At 38.0% G+C, this 24688-nt stretch overlaps 1 protein-coding gene across 7 annotated transcripts in view; it reads left to right on the top strand.

The window, feature by feature from the left end:
* DTNB (dystrobrevin beta) overlaps positions 1 to 24688 on the top strand; it is a 240452-nt gene that overhangs the window by 110096 nt on the left and 105668 nt on the right. For all 7 annotated transcript variants that reach the window (XM_003787445.3, XM_023511873.1, XM_023511870.1 and 4 more), the window contains one exon: positions 1528 to 1652. In XM_003787445.3, the coding sequence (XP_003787493.1) occupies positions 1528 to 1652 (125 nt within the window). The remainder of the gene's footprint in view (positions 1 to 1527; positions 1653 to 24688) is intronic.

The raw sequence follows: 24688 nt of genomic DNA, 5'->3' as shown, positions 1-24688 counted from the left end.
CAAATAAGTTAGAAATTGCAATATAGGATAGTAAGTGCAACAGTGGAAATATTCATATGCACAAGGTAAACGGTAGCCTGGAAAGGTAGTTACTGACTTAGGGGTACTTGCAAGCAGACTTGGGAGATGAACAGAAAATTTACAGAAACGTGTCGTTGGGAAAAGGAGACCTGGGAAAGGCACTTGGCAAGGTATGGAGACCTACAGGAACTCTGTGTATTGGGTTAACCATGAGCAGCTCATTGCTTATGCAAGTGGAAGGTGGAAGGAGAGAGCAGCAGGAGCCAGGTGGGAAAGCTCTTGGATGGAAAAGGCAGGCATTTGTTTACATCTCATTCTGGGAGTGATTATCAGTGTTTGAAAGATTTCAAGAAGAATGACATGCTCTCGGAGGGCAACGCCGAAGGTGGATTAGAGGGGAAGAATCAGAATCACATTACAGCTAGTTATTGGACAGAGGGAAAATGGAAAGAAGTTACGGGAGAAGATTAGAGTTTCTGCTTTGTTTAGGTGTATACGATTTGCGGGAAATTAGGTTACACCTTGACTTTTCCCAGAATTTAATGTGCTGTAAGGGATAGCAAAGGTGATTTGGAGCCAGTATGTAAAGTTTCTGAAAAATTGTATTATTCGGTCTTTATTACAAACAAACATTAATTAACTTTGCCTATATGGTCTTAAAGGCAAACAGAGTTTTGTTTATTTTGTGTTAAAATACTACAGCAGGCATCATATAAAAGTCAAGCAGAGATGTGGTGTTGATGAGCCACATAGCTGCAAACAAGTTTTATTTTCCAATTAAAGTGGCACATATGGTAATAAACTGCAGAGATCATAGAATAAAACATTTAAACTTTTTTGCAGTTAACACCCTGCCAAGAAAATTTCGGACAGCAGTGTTATTTAAAGGGAATTAGGTGGGCATTTTATCTGTTTATAAAAGACTCCTTTAAATATGGATTTTAGAAGTGAATGTTCCACGTAATTTAATTTTGGCATATTGTTTACTTCTGGGCATATTTACTATTAAATCTTAGACTTAGTAGTCTTTAGATTTGGTGTATATTACTCTACCTTCCAGAGAAACGCACTGGTATGCCAGATTATTTTTGTACCTTTAGTGTAGCATAATATATTATGCCTCATATTTATTTGGGACTATCCTAACACTTGGGGATGTAGCTTAACTAATTTGCTAACATCCATAAGGTATGTGTTTTTAGCCTTTTAGTATCGTAGCCTATCAGAAAGCTGTGACTCTGATTGAGGAATTAACTTTAACATCTTACCAGAAATGACCCAGAAGCATCAAAAAGGGTAGTTCATGCAAAGAGTACGTAGAGATGTCCAGAAAGGAAGTTAACATTACTTGATAATGTAACTTTGTAATAGGAACTGCGGAAATGAAGGGACCACAAATGACCTTGACTCTTATGAAACTTGATTTGTATTTGAGGAAATGTTTTCTACACTCTTGTCATCACATTCTTCTGAAGAATTAATTCCTTATTTTCTATTTTGACACAGAAATCCCCTGCAAAGAAGCTGAGCCATGCAATTAGTAAATCTTTGGGATGTGTGCCCACGAGAGAACCCCCGCACCCTGTTTTTCCTGAGCAACCAGAGAAACCACTTGACCTTGCACATATAGTGTAAGTATAAACCTGGGTGTGGATCCTACTAAAGGGGGGGCCTTTGAATCAAAACCAAATATCACCAAAGATGTTACTTTCTGGGTTAATTTTTGTTGTTTGTTTTTTGATGTAACTTTCTGGGTTAATTTTTGTTGTTTGTTTTTTGAGACAAAGTTGGGTAGAATGTCATGGTGTCATAGCTCACAACAACCTCACACTCTGGGGCTCAAGCAATTCTCTTACCTCAGCCTTCCAAGTAGCTGGGACTACAGGTGCCAGCCACAACTCACAGCTATTTTTTTTAGAGATGAGGTCTTGCTCTAGCTCAGGGCAGTCTAGAACTGGTGAACTCAGGCAATCCATCCGCCTCAGCCTCCCAGAACTTTCTGGTTTTTAATGTGCCTTTTGGAGAACTTAGACTTCAAGCTTCCCTTTCTTTAAATTGCCATAAATATCTGCGTGGAAACTTGGCTCTCAATTCTTGAAGTGTAAGTAATGTAGTTTGTAGAAGCATGAGTCCGTTGAGTAGTGATTTTTGTGCAAGTTTTAAGGTGGATTGCCTTTTATTGCTTTTATGTTCTTGCCTTAGATCAGTCGTAGAGATCATTTCTTCTGTACAGTGGTGATACCCTTAGAGACTTGAATTGATTTAGACAACATGGAAATGAAATCAACTTAATTTGCTCTTTCATAGGGAAAGAAAATCAGGAAACACAAGACTATATTTTACAAATAAAACTAGAGTTATGTATATATGTGTGTGTGTATATATATATATTTGGTTGAACGTTCATGCTAAATAAAGTAAAAGTAAAGGGAAAAAAATTAGAGAAATAGAGAAAGAGGAAGAAAAGTAGTGAAGGATAAGATCCAGTTTCTCACCTGATTTCTTCACTCTGAATTAAATGAGATACTAAGTTTGTTCTGGTGGATAAAGTTGGTAGGGTTGTGGATCATTAGTCTTTATCACATGTTTATTTTTTTGTTGGAGTGGACATACATTTTCTTTTACGTAGCTGTTAGAAGGTAGTTTGACTAAATGAGCTCTTGGGAATCTTGATCTTTTTTATTTTGGTTATTTAAAACTCTTATATTTATTAAAATAATACATGCATGTGGATTAAAAATTCAGTTATACAGGCTTGGTGTCCATAGCACAGTGGTTATGGTGCCGGCCACATACACTGAGGATGGCGGGTTTGAACCCAGCCTAGGCCAGCTAAACAATGACAACTGCAACAAAAACTAGCCAGGCATAGTGGCGGTTGTGTGTAGTCCCAGCTACTTGGGAAGCTGAGGCAAGAGAATCGCTTAAGCCCCAGAGTTTAAGGTTGCTGTGACCTGTGACACCACGGCACTCTACTGAGGGTGACATAATGAGACTCTGTCTCAAAAAAAAAAATTTTTTTTTTTTCAGTTATAGAGTAGCTTATAACGAACATCCTCCCACATCTCACAATCCTTTGGGTTTACTATTAGTTACTAATAATCTACGAGTGGTTACCTCTGTATTTCTGAATAGTATGTGTAGAGTGCCATTTCTTGGCTTAGAAGTTTTAGACATTATTGAATTTCTTTTTTAGTGTTAAGAATCAACTTCATTTATAACTCTATATACTAACCTATCCCAGTTTTTCATAATTGTATCACCATTTTTTAATTGGTTACCTTTATAATTTTAAATACAGTTCTCAAAACTCTACTTGTTATAACTTCTTTCCATTTCAGCTGGGTAAACTGAGAAAATCAGTACCTTCTGCTTGCCTCCTAACTTCTGCCATCTGTGCTATAACTTTTGTATTATCAACACTGATAATATTTCTGTTACCGTCTATGACCGTCCGCAAGTCTTCTGAGATTTATTAGAGTTTACATCTAAAAGTTGAAAACCGAGTAACAGCATTTATGGTTAATATCATTCATTACCCAAATAGGGTGCTGCGATTCTGTGTGTTCCTTTGTGTTGTTCACTGTTATAGTCCCTGTGCAGGTGCCGTCTCACAGGCGCTCACTGGGGTCTTCTTTCTTACGTACCACTGATTGCTCGAAATCACGCCTGTTGATTTTCTGACTGGGTTGACTTCCTTATACGGTTTTGGTGGTGGTGGTGGTTTTTTCTTCAGTTTCCCATTACTTTCTTTTTGTTGGGAGAAGATAGGCTCACCCCCCTCCCACTGTGTTCTATAGTACCATTATCTGTTGCTTATAATCCAGTTTTTGTCAAATTTGTTAACCTTTTCTCTTTTTGGTTAGTGTTTTTTATGTTATACTAAAGAAAGTCTATGCCTACCTCAACACGATCTGGTTTTTCTCCTTTGTTCTTTTCTTTACATTTTGAAGATGTCTCTTTTACGTATGTTTTTAATTCATCTGAAATGGATTTGTGTGTGTGGTGTGAGGTAGAACATCCAGTTCTCTCTCTCTTCCTCCTCTCCTCCCATCCTGATTTGAATAATAACTTGTCTCAGGACCATTTACTGAATCATTTCCGTATTGACCTACAGCATTGTCAAAAATGAAGTTTCCAAATATGCGCTGGGTGGTTTCTGAGCTCTTTCTTCTGTTCCTTTGGTCGAATTTGTCTATCCCTATACCAGTATCAGACAATACATGTTAATTACTTGAAGAGATTAAGTAATCTTTTTCAGAATTATCATTTAGTTACTCTTTTATATAAATTTTAGAATCAACTTTTGGAGCACTGCTGAAAATTTTATTAAGATTTTTGATGGGAGATTCATTGAATCTAAAGATCAAATTGGAGAAAATTGACTTCTTTCCGATATTAAATCACTCATTCTATGAATGTGTTTTGTCTTTGTATTTATTTAAATACCCTTTTATACCTTTAAATAAAGTTTTATGACATTTCCCCAGAAAAGTCTTGTGTGTACCTGCATTAGATTAATTCTAATCTAATATTCTAATCTAATAGAATATCTAATTCTAATCTAATATCTTGTATACTTTACATTTGTTGTTGCTCTCACAAATAGTAGCTTTTTTCCCTACACCTTTTTTGAAATATAATTTACATGCAATTGTGCACTTAAAGTGTACAATTTGATGGATTTTTGTAAATGTATATTATCATGCAAATGGAATATTTTTGAAATTCTATTTCTTAACAGTTTGTTAGTGGTATCCAGAAATGCAGTTTTGATAATTTAGTCCACTATGTAGCCATCTTTCTTAAATTGCTCCTTAATTCTGATAATTCATACTCAGACCTTTTGGGTTTTCTGTAAATAATTATATAATGCCAATAATGACAGTTTTGTTTCTTCCCTTCCATTCCTTATACTTAAAAAAATTAATCATACTTGGGGTCTCTGTGTGTGACACACCTTTTGGGGCAAGACAGACTTATAAGAGGGACTTTACCTAACAAATGCAATCAATGTAACCTGTTATCTTGTACCCTCCATGAATCCCCAACAATAAAAAAGATTAATCATACTTTTTGGGGATCTCACTGAGCTGGCTAGCATTTCTGGTGCTGTCTTGAATGGAAGTGGTTTGGTAGGGATTCTTGTGCTATTACTAATCCCAAAGAGAATGCTTTCAGCCTTCAATTAGTATGTGTTTGATGTAGGTTTTATGGGAGGTGTTTATCTGGTTAAAAAGATTCCCTTTCATTCTTAGTTGCTAAGAGTCCCTTCTTTAATTGTATGGTTTTCTTTTATTCTTTAGTGTATTGAATTACATTTTTTTTTAAACTACCCTTACCTTGGGCTGCATTTTGTTTGCTAATATTTTCTTTCTTTCTTTTTTTTTTGAGACAGAGTCTCACTTTGTTGCCCTCAATAGAGTGCTGTGTTGTCATAACTCACAGCAAACTCTTGGGCTTAAACGATTCTCTTGCCTCATTTTGTTTGCTAATATTTTCTTTCTTTCTTTTTTTTTTGAGACAGAGTCTCACTTTGTTGCCCTCGATAGAGTGCTGTGTTGTCATAACTCACAGCAAACTCTTGGCTTAAGTGATTCTCTTGCCTCAGCCTCCCAAGTAGCTGGGACTACAGTCACGCTTCACAACACCCAGGTATTTTTTGGTTGTAGTTGTTGTTTAGCGGGTCTGGGCTGGGCTTGAACCTGCCAGCCTTGGTGTATGTGGCTGACACCCTACTCATTTGAGCTACTAATATTTTGTTTGTTGAGTGAAATCAACTTGTAATTTCCCTTGTTTGGGGGGGATCTTTTTGTGTGTATGTGTGTTTACTGAGTTTGCTGTCTTCGAAAAGGACACTCTTTTTGAGGACTTTTGAGGAACATTCTCTCTGTTTTTTTGGAAGAACTCATTCAAGATTAGAGTTTTTTTTTTTTTAATTTTTGAGAAAACTCAACAATGGTGTTATCTGTGCCTAAATGCAGGAAGATTTTTAGCTTTTAATTCCAGTTTTTAAAACAATTGAAGACTATTTTTATTTTTTATTTATTTTTGAGTCACTTTGGAGTATTTTATATTTATAGGAATTTGCCAATTTCATCTCTGTTTTCGAAGTTATTGCCATAAAGTTCATTATATTTTATTATAAGTCTACAGTACATGTGTTAATAACCTTTTTTTATTTCTACCGTCATATATTTAGGGTCTCTCTCTCTCCTTTTTTTAACCTAACAAATCTTGACGTAGGTTTATTCAATCTATTAGACTTTTCAGAGAACCAACTTTTAGTTTTGATGATCTTTATTGTATGGTAATTCTTTTTCTAACTTCTTTAATGGCATGATTAGCCACTCGTTTCAGGTTTTGTTGTTTAGGGTTTTTTCTTTGTATGTGGGTATAAGCATTTCAGGTTACAAATTTCTCTGAACCCTGCCTGGGTAGTGTCCAGATTTTGTTATGTAGTATCTTTTGAATTGTTCCTGAGTACTTTCCAAGTTCATGTATGACTTCTTTGAGAAATATATCCAGACATATGGAGGTTTTCTTATTAATTTCTGACTTAATTTCATTTTGATTTAAAAAATGGTCTGTATTATTAAATCCTTTGAAATTTGTTGAGACATTTTTATTGTCTAGTATATGATTGAGTTTTTATTCTGTTTGATGTTAGCTTGAAAATAAGATTTTTTCTATGCGTGTTATAATCATGTTGCTTAAATCTTCTCTAGTTTACTTGTCCCAAACTACACATACTTCACAAGGACAGTGAAAATTTATTCTTATACAATGACTCCTTTTATTCCTAATCATTTTGTTTTCAAGCCTTTTATCTGCAAGTAACATCTTTCAGTATCTTTTGCTAGGGATGTGCCTGTGTAAGTTTTCCCACATTTCCATACGTGTCTTAATAAAATAAGGAATAGATATACACACACACACGTACATATGCATGTGCTTTTTCCATGCTTTTACTTTCAACTTGTGTCTTTAGGTTTTTAGTTATATTCCTCATTACTTATAACTTAGATTTTTAAAATCTAACCTCACAGCCTGTCTTTTAACAGGCAAATTTGGTTATTTACATGTGTTAGAATATTATCATAATTATGGCTGTAATTAAAATTGATTTGTATTATTATAATTATTAAAAGTACTGCCATGATATCTATACTTTTTCTACCATTTTAAAAAAATTTGAGATAGGCCACCGTACAGTGATGTGATGGTAACTCAGTACAACCTCAAACTCCTAGGCTCAGGTGATCCTCTTGCCTTAGCCTCCCAAGTAACTGAGACTACAGGCAGGTACCTCTAGACCCAGCTCATTTTTTCTATTTTTTGTAGAGATGAAGTCTCACTGTGTTGCTCAGGCTGGTTTCGAACCCCAGGGCTCAAAAGTGATATTCCTGCCGTGGCCTCCCAAAGTGCTAGGATTATAGGCGTGAGCCCCTGTGCCTGGTGCCCACCATTTTATTTTGTGCTGCTTATCATATATTGTTTGAATTTTCCTTTTATTTACATATCCTACTCATGTCACCATTTTCCCCCAGAGATAATCATTCCTATGTGCTTGTTGTGTATCATTCTTGAAAGATAGGTATTTTTTTATATGTCCCTTTAAAATATTTATGTAAGTGGTACTGTGAATAATATTTTGCCTGTCCTTCTTCCTGTGGTGGATACACGGGTTGCCTTCAGATCTCTGCCATCACATATAATGCTGATATATGTCCTCATGTTTCCTCATGGAGCTGGGTAAGAATTTCTTATATCCAGAATACAGTTGTTGAGTGAAAAGTTATGTGAATCCTGCCCCGGAGGAATATGTTAGGGAATCCAGCAGTTTAGTGTAGACTTTGATTAATCTCTTTATCTTCATTCAGGACCCTCACCCCTACCTTTACTTGGTGTTCCTGAGTTCAGAGACTTCCTGATCAGTTTGACCAGAGAGTAACCTCTTCCTTCCCACTGGTCCCAGAGAAGAGCAGTCATCTGGCTGTGTGGTGAGGAGTGGGGCCACAAGAGATGGAAATTTGATGGGAATTTGCTATTTCTTACACAGACTTCCAACCAGTTCTCTTACTTTTAATGCAACCTCTCACCCCTCTTTCAGAGGTACAGATATCTCTTATTCCTGAGCATTCCTGGTGTTCTGTGGCTCTACTACTCCCTCTTAGGGAATGTGGCCTTAGGCTTATTTATCAAAAAAGCCCTTTCCATATTTATTAATAATTTCTGTTAGAAATTTAAATGGAGGCTTGGCTCAGGTGGTTAAGGTACCAACCACATACACCAGAGCTGGCAGGTTCAAATCCATCCCAGCCCGCCAAACAACAATGATGACTGCAACCAAAAAATAGCCAGGCATTGTGGCAGGTACCTGTGGTCCCAGCTACTTGGGAGGCAGAGGCAGGAGAATCACTTGAGCCTGGGAGTTGGAGGTTGCTGTGAGCTGTGATGCCACGGTACTCTACCCAGGGCGACAGCTTGAGGCTTTGTCTCAAAAAAAAAATGAAAGAAAGAAATTTAAGTGGAAATGCTCTCTGGGACTGAGAGCTAAGGATTAGAACCTGGACTTTTCTTTATTGGTTCTTGTTATATTTACCTTGTCTCTTTTTTAAAAAACGAAAACAATTATAGATTAGATGAAGTTGTGGTCCCTTATGGTTTTCTTCTTGGTCTAATTACTCTTTCTCTCTCCCGAAGGGCAGCCTCTAACATTTATTTGGTATCTCTCACTCTGTACATGCTTTTATACTTTTACTAGGTGTCTGTGCATCCATATAATCAGATTTGTTAAAACTATATATAAATGATCATGATCTATATATCCTTCAGTAAGTTTACTACTATTAATATGTTTTTGAGATTTATCCAAAATCTCAAATGGTATTTCATCGAAAAATGCGTCACAAGTAATCCATTCTTCTATTGATAGACATTGAGATTATTTCCAGTTTTTTTGCTACAAACTCACAGGCTGCTGTGAGCATTCTTGTACAGAGAAATTCTTTTAAGGTAGGAAGGTAACTGTGGGGTCCTAGAAAATGAATATTTCATAATCAGGATAGAGCTGATAATAAAGTAGTGGCGAATTAACCCCCAAATCTCAGTGGTCCAACTTGTAAATGTTTGTCACTCGTATAGTCTGTTGTGAATGGGATGACTCTAAACCTGTGGGACTCTGGTAGGTGATTTGGTGGTGCAGGCTTCTGGCTCCACCAGCTTAGCCAGAGGCCTTGGTGATGTTGCAGCGGGGAGAGGACAGTGAAGGGAGAGCTCAGAACTCTTCTGGGCTGTGGTTCAGAAGCAACCATGTCACTTCCCTTACAGCCCCACCCAATTTCAAGCATAAATAGCCTCCTGTGTACTTAGGAAGGAGAAGAAAACTAGGTAGTGGTCAATTGTAGTAGAATGCTCTGTAAGTTTCTTCAGCTGTACTAGATATTACCTAGGATTCAAATTTTATAGCTTACATATTAATTAATCTGAATTATTCCCAAGCCAAGAATATAGTCAGCAGGCTGCTTGGAAAAAAAAGCGGTGATAACTTTCCCTTATATTCTGATGAGATTTTGAGCAATTAATCCTATTTAGCTTGACTAGGTAACTTTTAAAGTCTCTTTCAACTTAGATTTTCTATGTATTAACAGATTTTTTTCGGTATTCACTGCATATTAAGTGGTTCCTAAACTCAGCCGATAACAAGGTCATTCAGAGAGCTTTAAAATTTAATACAGATTACCAAGTTACTTCCATTCTGGGTCAACTTAATCATTATTCTGGGGGTTGTCTGGGACTCTACCTTTTGAAAAAGTTCTCTAGTACATCTGATCAGTTTATGGAACCACTGCATTAAAAAATATAAATGGTTTTATCTATGTGGGCAGCAAACTAAAAATTTAGTTATTATTAAAAAATGCATATAGAGAATAAATAAAAGGTAAACATACCAGCAGCAATTCTTGACTCCTGCAAATGATTCTTAATTATCCATCCATTCAGCAAATATTTATTGAGGACTTTCAAGCTACTGTGCAAGGTGCAACAGTATCCACGTGGTACTTTGCTTATTTGCAAATAGGTTTCAGCAAGAATGAGGAAGTCAGTTTTATATAGTTGCAGCAGGCAGTACTACCTTCAGATAAAGTCCTAAAGGCGAATGCTGTTTATAGAATTTTCTGAGAGGCTCACCAAAATATTTCCTATTGTGTATAGCCTGCAAAATACATTAATACAAATTAAATTCTGATTACTTTGACTGTGTGTGGATTCTGGGGTTTGCACATGTCAGTACTTGTGGATCCTGAACCACTGGGGATCATACTTTTACTCTGAAAAACTGTTTTCCTCAAGATTGGATGTTCTGAATCATTATCTTTAGCTTTTTCCGACGTCAAAAAACAACCTTCAGTACTAATATGAAGCCAGTAGACAATCTAATCCACATAGGAGAAAAACTCATTTCAATTCAAGTTAGAGAAGAAACAAGGTGAGGGGAGAAGGGAGGGAGGTTTGGGGGACTCCCACTGAATGGGCACAACGTAGGAGTATATGGCACGCCTTTTGAGTGCAAGACATAACTACAAGAGGGACTCCACCTAACAACTTCAAATATTGTGACTTGGTTGTTCATACCCTTACAGTAACCTGAAATTAAAAAAAAAAAACCTTACATTTTTATGTAAATGTGGTATTTTTCCACTTCTAACAGTGACATCCTTAATCTCCGTTGTGTGGACACTTTTAAGGAATCTACAGTTCTCCTGAATGTTCTGAAATCAGATGTTTTCATTTACAGAAGCACCCTGCACACCCAGGGAAGCTTTATTAAAACTTTCCACTGTGCTCACTTGGACGGTGTAGCTTGAAATTAGAAGAATTTAGTGGTATCATCCAGCACTTCAAAATTGTTTTATTTTGTACCCGATCCAGATAAGTGTCTTCTAGAGAGGTCTGAAATAGTTTTACTTGAAAGCATAGCATAGCTTCATGGAGCTTAAATATTCTTCGGACATATGCCTATGATACTGTTTGGGTTCTAAAAGAATACTGGGAATATTAAGGATTTCTTTCAAGTTCTTGAGAATTTCTAGATTGGTGTTAGTGGTTTCTGACCAGTTTCCAGATTGTGCCATTGTGTCCAAAAGAACTACCTACTGGTTGTGAAACTCTGAGAAATAATTTAAATTACACATTCGGCCTTTATGTATAAAGCAACTTTCTAACAAGACATCTTAACTGTATGATCTGTCTTGTCTTTACTGGCAGGGTAAGCAAGGCTTTTGTGAAGTGAAACCAAAGGATGTGAAAGTGAAGTGAAACCAGGGGCTGACTAGGAAGTAGCCTGTGGGGGCTGGGGCAGAGCTGGCAGTGGGTGGTAGGGCTGGAGCCTCCTGAACAAGGGCAGGCCACCTCAGGACTTTATCCTTAATTGAAGAGTTTAAAAATTCACCGCCTGCTGGGTCGAAATAGGGAGTGGGAGGAAGGGTGAAGAGGAGGCCAACTTCAGGCTTTCTTTCTTCTTAGGCCAGGTGAGAAAGTGTGGTCATGGAGACAGAAGTTTGCAGACGCTTAAGGTATCTCATGTTTTAACATTACTGAATGCCCAGAAATGAAATCGGAACCCAGTAGAAATTTGGGGCAGGCATTAAAACTACATACCAGATAAAGTCCTGTTTATTTTAATGTTTCACTGTTGGCACAGAGTACAGATCTGTTCACATCCTCCCAAATTTGAGATTCAAGTGTTATTGATGTTCGTTGAGACCCACAGTGTTTCAGGCCCTTGACTCACCTCTTCTGTATACGTCATTTCATTTAACTATTTCACAGCAGCCTTTGAGGTATGAACACCATTAGCCTATTTAATAGATCAGAACACTCGATCAGTGAGGTTGAATGGCATGCCCAAGATCACACAGCTATAAAGTGGTGACTACTTTGGGACCACAGTCTGGGCCCCTGGCTCCACCCAGCCTTCTTTAATTATACCTGTCTTCTAAGACACTGGCACACTAAGAAATTGTTATTACAGAAACACGCAGCAATTGGAGTGTTGTTTGAACCTTATAGTTAGTTTTAGAATCAAGGCAGACATTAAGTAACTTGGTTATTTAATGGTTGGTTAAAAAATGTTAAACCAATTTTTAATTGGTTGGTTGGTTAAAGACTAGAAGGGAGGCAGTGGAATATGATAGTAGGAAAACCTGGATTAAAAATCTGGAGACTGGGTGGCACCTGTGGCTCAGTGGGTAGGGCGCCAGCCCCATATACCAAGGGTGGCAGGTTCACACCCGGCCCCAGCCAAACTACAGTAAAAAAATAGCTGGACGTTGTGGCGGGCGCCTGTAGAAAAAAAAAAATAATAATAATAAAATAAAAATCTGGAGACTGCAGTTTGCTGTTCTGTAAAATGATGGTAATAAAGCCTGTATAAATTATCTCAGGATATTGTTAAGGATAATGTATATGAAAGTGCTTCTAAGCAGTTAGAACTGCTTAGAATAAGCAGTAAATAACCTTAAATTTTTAAGGTCTTTTCTTCCCAATAAAGTAAATCATATCACAAAAATGTAAACTCTGAAAAGACTAAAGACTATGTCTAGCTTACCAGTGCCTAAAAAAGTGCCTGGTGCACGGTGGGCACTTAAAATATGTTCAGTGTATGAGTGGTACTAAACACAACTTACATAAACAGACACTTGGCTCCTCCCTCTTTTTGGAGTGATTTTGCGTTTTGTTTTGGTTTTGGTTTCTTTCAGAAGGTAAGGCAGGCCGTATATCTACGTTTTCCTAAAGCTTCCACTAGATGTCAGGCATATTTCCTCAAGTTGCTTTTAAGGAGTGTTAAGAACCTTGAGTAAACAGGGTTTTCCAAATAAACCACAAGACTTATATTTAAAACAAAACCAATTCGTTTATCAACACTCTTGCAATTTTTCATACTTCCAAATCTCTAAGAGAAATTAGTTGCTTCTTTTGGTCAAAACATTTTTATACAACCTCTAGCTTTTGATGTCTCTGATAGGGTTTCTGCTGTCCTAATGCAAGCAATTTGCTGTTGCTCAGGACCTAATTATCTAACCACAGTCCTTAAACCTAATCTCTTTAATTAGTGGTTAGTCACCCTTACATTTCAGTTTGTGGTTATTTATTTCTTAGAGAAAGCACAAAACTTCCCCGGGTTGGCTTAGTTTATAATATACCTCTGAGTTCCAGCAAGAAAGAGCTCAGCAGTCTCCACCAAACACTTGGGATTCATCTGTTCTCTTAGCAGGGACTGGCAAACCACAGCCTGCAGGCTGAGGCCACCTGCTACCTGTTTTGGTATGGCCTATGGTCTAAGAAGACTTTTATATTTTTAAAAGGTTGAAAAGAAATAGAATAATGTTTTGTAAAGTGAAAATTATGTGAAATTCCAATGTTTCAGTGTCCATAAATAAAGTTTTATTGGGATATAACCACACTTACTCATTTTTGAACTGTTTATGGCAACTTTCTGTTTATGGCAGAACTGAGTCATTGGTGACTAACACCGTAAGACCCTCAAAGCCTTAATTATTTACTCTCTGGTCCTTTATAGAAAAAAGTTTGACAACCTGTACTGTTAAAAAAGAGTGGATAAAATCTCCAAATTTAGGGTAGTTTGTGCTTCTTGATATTCTTTTTTTCTGAAAGCTCATCATCTTTGGTTTGATGGCCCAGATTGCTTTTCTGCCTAATGGTAAAGGTTAATTGGTAACTTCTTCTGCTGAAGCATTCAGATAAAGTTTGTTACCTAGAAACCAGGCTGCCTTATTGACAGAAACTCCTTCGTTTGTTTCTTGCTGCCTATGCATACATAAATATATTGCGTGTTTGGCCAAGCCAACCAGCTTTCTCCACACTTTGCATCAAAGCAGAACTAATCTAGATAATTAAAAATTATACTATAATTATAAAATTATAATTAACATAATACTTTAATGTGGCTCCAATTTGTTCTATTTTAACTGTTCTTTTGTGTAACAATAGACTGTATATACTCACAAGCATTACTTTGATTTGATCTAAAACGTTCGTGTTTTCATTTTTTTTTTCCTATACCAACCTCATAGATGTTCTTTTTGAGCCTCAGACAACTATGCCTTAAGCATTGGTGCTTTCAGTGTTTGTGGACTTTTAGCATAACACAATAAATCTGTTTGTTTCATACTTAATTCATAATGATTTTAAGTAGATCAGTAGAATTCACCACACCAGGATATAAGACCATTCGTAACCCTATGAAAGGACAGGTCTCCTTGTTTTTTGGTTATTTTTTTATTTATCTGTTTTGTTTTGTTTTTTGAGACAAACTCTCACTATGTCGCCCTTGGTAGAATGCTGTGCCATCATAGCTCACAGCAACCTGCAGTTCTTGGGCTTAAGCGATTCTCTTGTCTCAGCCTCCCAAATAGCTGGGACTACAGGTGCTCGCCGCAATGCCCAGCTATTTTTTAGTTAAAGTTGTCGTCGTTTCGCAGGCCCAGGCTGGGCTCAAACCCGCCAGCCTTAGTGTATGTGGCTGGTGCCCTACTCACTGAGCTATGGGCACTGAGCCATATTTTGGGGTTTTCTTGAGGCAGAGTCTCACTCTCTTGTCCTGGGTAGAGTGCTACGATGTCACACTCACAGCAACTTCAAACGCTTGGGCTTAAGGGAGCCTCTTGCCTTGGTCTCCCAAGTAGCTGGGACTATAGGTGCTTGCCTCAATGCCTATCTAGTTTTTCTATTTTTAAAGAGACAGGGTCTCACTTTTTTTCTGGCTGGTCTCCAGTTCCTGAGCTCAAGCAATCCACCCACCTTGGCCTCCCAGATTGCTTGGATTATAGGCATGAGCCAACTCACCTGGCCCTAACTTCTTGTTTATGTTGTTTAATTATTGAAGCACACTTTGGTGATGCTTCTTTTAAAATCATGGATGAATATGAAGTTGGAAATGGCTTTTGTGACAAGAGCACTTCTGATGAATTGCCTGTTTTAATATTTTCTTCTTTTTTTAATAAGCCAAATTTTTTTCCAAAGGGAGTTTTATTAATTGGTTTTATTGTATTCTGAAATTGTCAGATGTTATGAAATATATATTGATAAGTTGGTCTGAGTTGAAACCATTGCCTTCCACAGCATTTATTGAATGTGTATTGTGAGTAGGGCTCTGTTTAGAGGTGGAGTCTTATTGGAGGAAACTGACAAGATGATACTTTTCCTCTGAGACTAGGTTAATCCGATGTTCTAGTCACTTGAAAGGAGTATCAGATTCATTCTGGGAGGTTGGTTTCCTGGAGACTGAACCTTTTGGAAGATTATAATCTTGTGTTATTTATGACAGGTTGAACGTTTCAAACCTGAAGTCCAAAATGCTCTAAAACATGAAACTTTTTGAGCACTGATTTAATGCTCAAAGGAAATGTTAATAAGAGCATTTTGGATTTGGTATGGTTAGCTGGGATAGGTATAATGCAGATATTCCAAAATCTGAAACACTTCTGGTCCCAAGAATTTCAGATAAAGGATACTTAACCTATACTTTGATTCCGATGATAGCTCATATGATAGTAATTCTACCTAGAATTCTGCAGCCTACCCTATGTTACCAATGTTAGGTTGAGAAATGTACCTCGGTAACATAAACTGCTCAGCAGTGGGTCATTAGGCACCTAAAATTTCAGGCTTTTATAGTTTGACCTTTTGGGAAAAGAAAAGTTTTTTTTTTATTCTCCTACATAGGTCATGGCACATTTGATCCTAGCTCTAACTCGCATTTTACTGGGATCAATCAGAAATCCTCACAACTGAGCAATACAGGGTTCCCTGAGAGCCTGGGAGCTTCAGTAGGTACTGGTTTGGGTATTGTCTGTTTCATTATATTTCTAGCTGATGGTCCCAAAAATCATTCTTTTCTGAGATTAGTGTTGCTTGCTAGCCCTGGAAGTTTACCACTCCAAAAAAGAAAGAAAGAGCAAGGAGGGTTATGCATCATCCAAGATGGTCCTAGACATAGGATAAGGATTTTGTCTGAACCTGAGAGTGTATGTGTATCTTTATATATGAGTAAGTGTGATAAAGAGGACAGCCGTGAACATCAGATGTGATTGATGATGGTGTAGTAAGAAACATAGCACATAGCATTATTCAATACCACAAAACTCTGAACCCACAAGCTCTTAGTCTTAGTAGGGTAATTACTCACAAGTGGCTGTGACTATGTTCTACTGAGTTACACTCTCCCCTAGGGAGAGAGCTGCTGAATCATACAAGGTAAGTGCATCTTAACTTCTTAATAAACTGCCAACCTGTTTTTGAAAATGCCAACATGTCTTATGGTCCCAGCAACAATCCGTAACAGTTCCATTTTTCCACGTTCTCACCATCACTCGGTATAATGTCATTCTTTTGCAGTCTAGCCATCCCAGTGAGTGAGTAGTGGTATCGTACTATGGGTTTGTTTTTTTCTTGCAGTTTTTGGCTGGGACTGGGTTTGAACCCACCACCTCTGGCATATGGGGCTGGCTCCCTTACCCTTTTGAACCACAGGCGCCGCCCTCGTACTATGGTTTTAATGTACATTTCCCTAATGACTAAGGATGTTGAGCACCTTTTTATGCACTTGCTTGCCATTCATATATCTTCTTCCGTATCTCCCAAGTAGATACAGACACATGCTACCAAGCCCAACTAATTTTTCTGTTTTATGCTCTTTCTTAGGCTGGTCTTGAACTCCTGATCTCAAGTAGTCCTCCCACCTTCGCCTCCCAGAGTGCTAGGATTATAGGTGTGAGCCACCATGTCTGGCCTTTTTAAGTTTTTTGCCCATTTAAAAAATATTGAATAAACTTTTTATTTTGGAATAGTTTTAGACTTACAGAAAAGTTTCATACCTAGGACTGAGAGATCCCACATACCTTGCATTTCATTTTCTTCTTTTGTTTGCATCTTACAAAGGAAACGATACTGTTGTTAGCATTATTATTAAAACTGCATCCTAAATGTTGTTGGAATTTCATTAGTTTTTTTCTCTAATGGCATTTTTCTGTTCCATGGTTTCGTTCAAGGTATCATCTTCCATTACTTTATCATGTCTTCTTGGGCTCTTCTGGGCTGTGGCAGTTTCTCCTGTACATTTTATAATTGGGTTTTTTGTTATCATCATCTTTTTTTTTTCCTGAGACAGGATCTTGCTCTGTCTTCTGGGTTAAAATGTATCATCCTAATGCAGCCTCAAACTCCTGAGCTCAAATGATCCTCCTGTCTCAGCCTCCTGAGTAGCTGGACTACAGATGCAAGCCGCCATGCCTAGCTAATTTTTCTGGTTTTTGTAGGTTCAGAGTCTTGCTGTTGTTTAGGTTGTTCTCAAACTCCTGGCCTCAAGCAGTCCTCCTACCTCAGCCTCCCACAGTACTAGATTAATAGGTGTGAACCACTGCACTCAGCCTCTTGTCATCTTTTATATATTCTGGACACAAGTTATATATCAGATATGTAATTTGCAAATAATTTGTCTCAATTTATGTCTTGTCTTTTCATTTTCTTTAACAGTGTTTTTGGGGAACAAAAATCCTTCATTTTTTTTTTTTTTTTGAGACAGAGCCTCAAGCTATCCCCCTGGGCAGAGTGCCATGGCACCACAGCTCACAGCAACCTCCAACTCCTGGGCTCAAGCAAGTCTCCTGCCTCAGCTTCCCAAGTAGCTGGGACCACAGGCACCTGCCACAATGCCTGGCTATTTTTTTGGTTGCAGCCATCATTGTTGTTTGGTGGGCCCAGGCTGGGGATTCGAACCTGCCACCTTAGGTGTATGTGGCTGGCGCCTTAGCCACTTGAGCCACAGGCGCCGAGCCGCCTTTTCATTTTCTTAATGATCTTTTAAAGAGCAAAAGTTTTTAATTTTGAGGAAGTTTAGTTTATCAATTTTTTATTTTATGGATTGTGTTTTTGGTATCATATCTAAGAAAGCTTTGCCTAACCCAGGGTCATACTGGTTTTCCCCTAGAAGTTTTATAGTTTTAACCCTTACATTTCAGTCTATAAACCATTTTTGTGTTAACTTTGAGTTAATTTTTATGGTTGGTTTCAGGTGAGAGTCTTAAGTTTCTTTTCTTGTATGTGGACATCCACCTTTCCAAGCACCATTTGTAGAAAAGACTGTTCTTTGCCCCCACTGAATTGCCTTGCCACTTTTACCAAAATCATTTGACCGTAAATGTGAAGGTTAACTTCCAGAATCTTAGGTCCATTCCATTGACCTATGCATGTGTTTCTCCTTATGTCAGTAGCAAATGATCTTGACTACCATAACTCAATAGTAAGTTTAGAAATTGGGTAATTTAAGTTCTCTTCTTATTCAAAATTATTTTGTTTATTCTAGGTGCTTTGCATTTTCATATAAATTTTATGATAAAGCTGTCAATTTTAACAAGAAACCTGCTGGGGTTTTAACAGGAATTCTATTAAATGTATTCTATTAAATTCTATAAATATATCAGTGCTCTTCCTCTTTTCTTCCTTCTCATATCCTACCTGCCTTCTTTCTTACTTTTTGTGTATATGTTTGTTTGTTTTTTTGTTTTCTTGCCTTCTGTGCAAGAAAATCTGAAAAAATCTTGAATACCTAATCTTGTCTGGGACATAGTGATGGTACATATTTAACAAATCCTTAGCAGTGACCACAGCCATGGATAGAGTCCCTTTGATTCAGTCCTCTTTTGTATCCTCCTTTAATGATGATATTTTTGTTTTTGTTTTGAGACAGAGTCTCAGGCTGTCACCCTGGGTAGAGTGCAGTGGCATCATAGCTCAGAGCAACTTCCAACTCTTGGGCTTAAGCAATCCTCTTACCTCAGTTTTTCTTTCTTTCTTTTCTTTATTTTTTTTAGTAGAAATGGGATCTCGCTTTTGCTCAGGCTGGTCTTGAACTCCTAAACTCAAGCAATCCACAAGCCTTGACCTCGGGCCATAGTTTGAGGACACCTGCTCTACCTTGTATTAGCTCATCTACTACCTTCATATTAGAATTGAGTACATTGGATTCTTGTTTCTCCATTCTTGTGATGCTTTATTAAGAAGAATGTGTTCCAGCTCAATCCAGTAATACAAAAGATGTAAAGCAAGAATCCTTAAACTATGGCCGTGGGCCACATGCAGCCCACCTAGGACATTTATCTGGCCTGCTGGGTGTTTTTGCTGCCACTGCCTGTCCTGATTAGAAGCCGACTTGTCCCGGGGCCCTCAGTCTGGCCCTCTAATGGTCTGAGGGACAGTTAATTGGCCCCCTGTTTAAAAAGTTTGAGGACCCCTGATGGAAAGTGTCCCTCTTTTTAATGGCTGAATAGTTTTCCATAGTCTACATATACTACAGCTTGTTAATCCACTCTTTCTAAAAGTATTTAGATGTATTTAAAGAAAATTCAGGGCTGAAAATTCAGATCTAATAAATTGGTTTGGCATTGTAAGGTATCTGTCCTATTATAATATAACCCAGTCATGTCATGTTTTTTGATACATACTCCTTCAGTGACTTCCTATTACGTTTAAAGTAAAAGCCAAAGTCTGTACAGTGATCTACAAGTCCCTATGAGATTTTGTGTCCTGGGGTCTCTGTGCTCTTTTCTGACACTTGTTTGTTACACATACCAAGTAGGTTCCCTTCCCAGCGCCTGTGCCCCTCCTTCCATTTGTCTGAAATACTCCTCATGCCGATGTCCCCATGGCATATCCCTTAAATGTTAGCTCCGGAACTCACCTTAAATACAGCTTCTCATAGAGATTTCTGTGACTCCTTTATCTAAAGTAGCTCCATCTCTGTGTCGTCATCTTCTCTTCAGTTTCTTCATGGTACTTCCCGTATGTGACATTATTTTATTCATTTTTCTGTTTGTTTATAGTCTCTACCCTACTAGATTATAAGCCCTTTGAAGAGAAGGACTTAATTTGGTTTTCTGCCATATCTCTGGGTATAGAATGGGGCTGTGTAAATAGTAGACCTTAAAGAAATGCTTATAGAATGAGTGAATATCTGTATGTGTTTATGTGCTCCTGACTTAATAATTGCACTGATACTGAAATGATATCAGTATATCAAGATGAGACAGATTTTATTTCCTGTGTTTTTATAGTGCTATAGCCAATATAAAAATCAGGCAAGCGATTGAGGCAAAGGGATCTTCTGAGTCCAGGAGTTCAAGACCACAGTGAACTATGATCTTGCCATTACACTCTAGCCTGGGCAGCAGACAGTGTTTCAAAAAAGGTGGGAGGAGGGAGTTTGGAAACAATGGTTCTCCATAAAATACTCATTATGATTATTTTTTAATCCTTGAAAGTAATTTTTCTTAATATTGAAGAAGTCTGCTTTTCTTTGAGCTTTATTTCTTCTCTATCTAAACCTAGAGTATACTTGAATTTCATACAGACATTGAACCTCAGAATTACATTTCACTGAGTAGAATTTCTTGACAGAATTTGTATACTGGCTGCAATTTAGAAAAATCAGAATTTCTTGGCATCTTTAGAAGTCTTTATATTACCTACTTTTGACTGGTACCAGACCGTAGCCTTTTTCATTCTTCTTCAAACTCTAATCTGTTGACATACTTCTAACAAATTAATCTTCTTGAAGCACTGCCTTTGTCATATTACTTCCCTGTTTAAAAATATACAGCACTCCACTGCCTATAGAATTACTGGGGCACTCCTCATGCTGGAATTCAAGACCTTGTGTAATCGGGACCCACCTTACTTTTTGAATCTTATCTTCTACAACTAATTTATGCAGTACAAAGCCTCTGCTTTGACCAGAACTGCCTGCCTTTTAAAACTTTATATCCCTTCCCTCTGGCCTGGCTTCTGCTATCTCAGCTCAGCTCAGCTATCTCCTTCCATGAATGCCCGCTTGCTTCTTTCAGGTTTTCACGGGTTCTATATACGTAGCATCAATGAGTCCACCTTAAGTTCTGCTCTATCCAGGAAACCATCCTTAAATCCTAGAAGTAACTAACTTACATAGATCTCTTCTTTCCATCCTTAAATTCCCTTTTGTTGTTTTGTTCCTCCATAGCTCTTTTTATCAGTTAGTAGAACACCCAATAAATGCTGCCTACTTCTTTAAGGACTTCTTGAGTACATACGAAGCCTGGACTTCTTGACTGTAAGCATCTTCATTGTACCATCAACTTCTATAAGGGCTGGGATCGTATATTCTTAGTGCCTGGCAAATACCTTGTATTTGTGGGACCTGAACCTTTTACAGACTCAGTTATAGATTCTAGCTGAGTTAGGCAACTTTTTTGTAGTCTCTCTCCAAGGTCAGGTATTAGGACCATGCTTATTTGATATGCCTTTACTGATCTTACTAAAGCTTTGGAAAACAACCAAAGAGAAGTACTTATATTGTAAAAATCTCTATATATATTTTAATGAGCTTTGGAGAATTCTTCTGTCTTCAAGATAAAGATAGAATAAGGCATCTTTTCCTTTGGTGTAAAGTAGCCCTTCCCTTTTATCTTACTTATTTTTTCCCTTTGGGATGGTATTAATAGAATAATCTTAAGGGTAAAGCTGGATCCGTTGGCTCCAAGCATGCAGTTAAGGGAATATTCTGATACATGGTATTAAGTAATCTGCTTCCTTAGATTTTCACTTATTTGGAATTTGAGAGGACTTATTTCTCGTTAGCCGTTTCTTCCAAGCTGTTACCACCTCATGTTTAACACTGTGTAAATCCAGCTGTTATTTTTCACTCATTTCCTGTGTCCACTTTACCACAAGACAAATGTTCTTTTTAAGAGCTTTTCAGTGGAGTTTATTGAGATGACTATTTCATGTCTTCATCTTGAGAAATCAGTTAAACTTCTATTAGTATTATCCGTGTGAGCTCAGCCCTTTGAAACTTAAAAATTTAAAACTGGTGCAATGTGGAAGGCTAAAAAAAAATATCCCCCAAATTGAATAAAGATGAACTTAGGGAATAAAACCAGTATACATTGACATTATAATACTCATTTCATACATACATGAACAAATAAATGGTATAGTGCACAAAAGAATAATACATTTTAAGGATTTCTCCTTGTTTTCACATTGCTTTAGGACATTAATATGGACTAATACTATGATGGTATTAATCTGGAGTACTACTCAGCCATAAAAATAATGTTGAACATGTCCCTTTTGTAACAACCTGTCTGAAACTAGAGACCGTTCTTCTAAATCAGTGATTTTCAGGGGGTGTGCTGAGCACATTGGTGTGCCGAAAACGTTTTTAAAGATCATTAATAAAGTTTCTTTGGAAAGAAGTTCAAAGCACAGTAAGTATATTCTTTTTTTTCTCTTTTTTTGATCAACATAATTGAAACGTGCCGTGGAAGTTTAACTATAGGTTCAAGGGTGCCGTGAGATAAAAAAGGCTGAAAAACACTGCTCTGTTATCTTGTAGTAAGTTTTGCTGATGGCAGTCAGATTCTCCTTCCTTTTGCTAATAACTTTTAGGGTTTTTTAATACTTTAAGAATCTGAAGTTTTACTGTTGTCTGCACATAAGCTTTTAAGTTTCTTTCTGTTTATTTAATTTTAATAATTTTATTATTTTATTTTAAAGACAAGGTTTCGTTCTGTCACTCGGGCTGGAGTGTAGCAGCACCATCATACCTCACTGCAGCCTCAAACTCCTGGGCTCACGCAATCCTCCTGAGTAGGTGGGACTACAGGCCTGCACCACCATGCCCAGCTAATTTTTCTATTTTTTTTTTTCATAGAGACAGGGTCTCACTATGTTGCCCAGGCTGGTCTTGAACTCCTGGCCTCAAGCAGTCCTTGTGCCTCACCTTCTCAAAGTGCTAGGATTATAGAGCTAAACTCACAACCAAGCTAAGTTGTGAGTTTTGGGGGGGTTTTTTTGAGACAGAGTCTCACTATATCGCCCTTGGTAGGGTGCTGTGGCGCCACAGTTTACAGCAACCTCAAACTCTTGGGCTTAAGCGATTCCCTTCTCACAGCCTCCCAAGTAGCTGGGACTACAGGCCTGCCACAATGCCCAGCTATTCTTATTGTTCTTGTCATTGTTGTTTAGCTGGCCTGGGCTGGTTTTGAACCCTCCAGCCTCAGTGTATGTGGCTGGCCTTGTAACTACTGTGCTGCGGTTGCTGAGCCCAGCTAAGTTGTTTTAATACTGAGGATTTTTATTCTATGTCTTTCATCAGTTCTGAAAACTTCTTAGGCATTATCTTTTCAGATACTGTTGCCTCCTCCCTTCTCTTTAGCCTGTCTGAAACTCTGAGATTCATCTTTCTTAACTTTTCTTTTTTTTTTTTTTTGAGCCAGAGCTTGAAGCTGTCGCCCTGGGTAGAGTGCTGTGGTGTCACAGCTCACAGCAACCTCCAACTTGGGTTTAAGTGATTCTCTTGCCTCAGCCTCTCAAGTAGCTGGGACTACAGGCACCCACCACAATGCCTGGCTGGTTTTTGGTTGTAGTTGTCATTGTTGTTTGGCAGGCCCAGGCTGGATTCGAACCCACCAGCTCTGGTGTATGTGGCTGGCGCCTTAGCTGCTTGAGCTACACGCGCCGAGCCTTAACTTTTTTTTTTTAACATCCCAGCAATCCAGTTTTTTGTCTCAGTAATTATGATTTTCATTTTTAAAGTCTCTAATTGCTTACTTTTGAAGTATCTGAGGGTATAAAATATATTCATTTTAAGGATCTTTTTAGAGTCTCGGTTGTCTCTGTTTTGGAGGAGCATGTGTGTGGGGAGGGCAGAAGTGAATTCTAGCCTCCTCAGAGGTGGCCTGCAGTCCTGGGATGTGGCTCATGGCTCCTGAGAAGCAGCGTTTGATGACTACTGTGGCTTCTCCTTTCTTTTCTTCCTTGGAGGATATGTCTTTACTTCTTAAGGCTAACAGAGTTTCCTTTCTTGTTTTTATCCTAGCTGTGCATCAGTTTATTTTTACATCTTTAAATCATTTTCCTTTGGTACAGAGGGATGAGCTCTCAGCATGTGCTCAGTCTCCTACCTTGAACCAGAAGTCCCTGGACTACGTCTGCAGTTGATTTAGTTATAAATAATAGTGCCCTGTCACAGCACTGTCTCCCAAGGTCTAGTGGCCTTTTCAGCAGAAACTTTGATATACATTTTAATGGAATGGTGTGTGGTTCTTTATTCCCTTAGCAAATTCCCTAATGTATTAGGGCATTTAAAATTACCTTTACATTCTTTTGGCCCTGAAATTAAATACCAGGCATGATTTAACGGCCTAATTGGCCTGATGAGTTTGGGACCTATGAGCAGCCCTGCTGCCTCCAGGTGTTCTGGCTTGCTCCTTCTTAGTCATCCTTACTCCTATGGAGGGTTTTGCCATCCCAAATGCCCTGTCTGCGGACTCCTGGTTTGGACAGCATATCCATTTATAATTCAGTTCAGGTGAGTCCTTCACCAATTGGCACTACTGGGGCTTCTGCTCCTACATTGTTTGAAGTAGATTAGAATGATACCTAATAATCATAAATGCTCAACTAGGAAAGGGATTAATTTTTTTTTTTTTTTTTGAGACAGAGTCTCACTATGTCGCCCTGGGTAGAGTACCATGGCATCACAGCTCACAGCAACCTCTAACTCTCGGGCTTAAGTGATTCTCTTGCCTCAGCCTCCCAAGTAGCT

This window comes from Otolemur garnettii, unplaced genomic scaffold, assembly GCF_000181295.1.
Source record: "Otolemur garnettii isolate 467f Iridium unplaced genomic scaffold, OtoGar3 scaffold00022, whole genome shotgun sequence".
NCBI lineage: Eukaryota > Metazoa > Chordata > Mammalia > Primates > Galagidae > Otolemur > Otolemur garnettii.
Note: the sequence above shows the minus strand (reverse complement) of the source record. Positions and strands in the feature narration are given on the sequence as shown.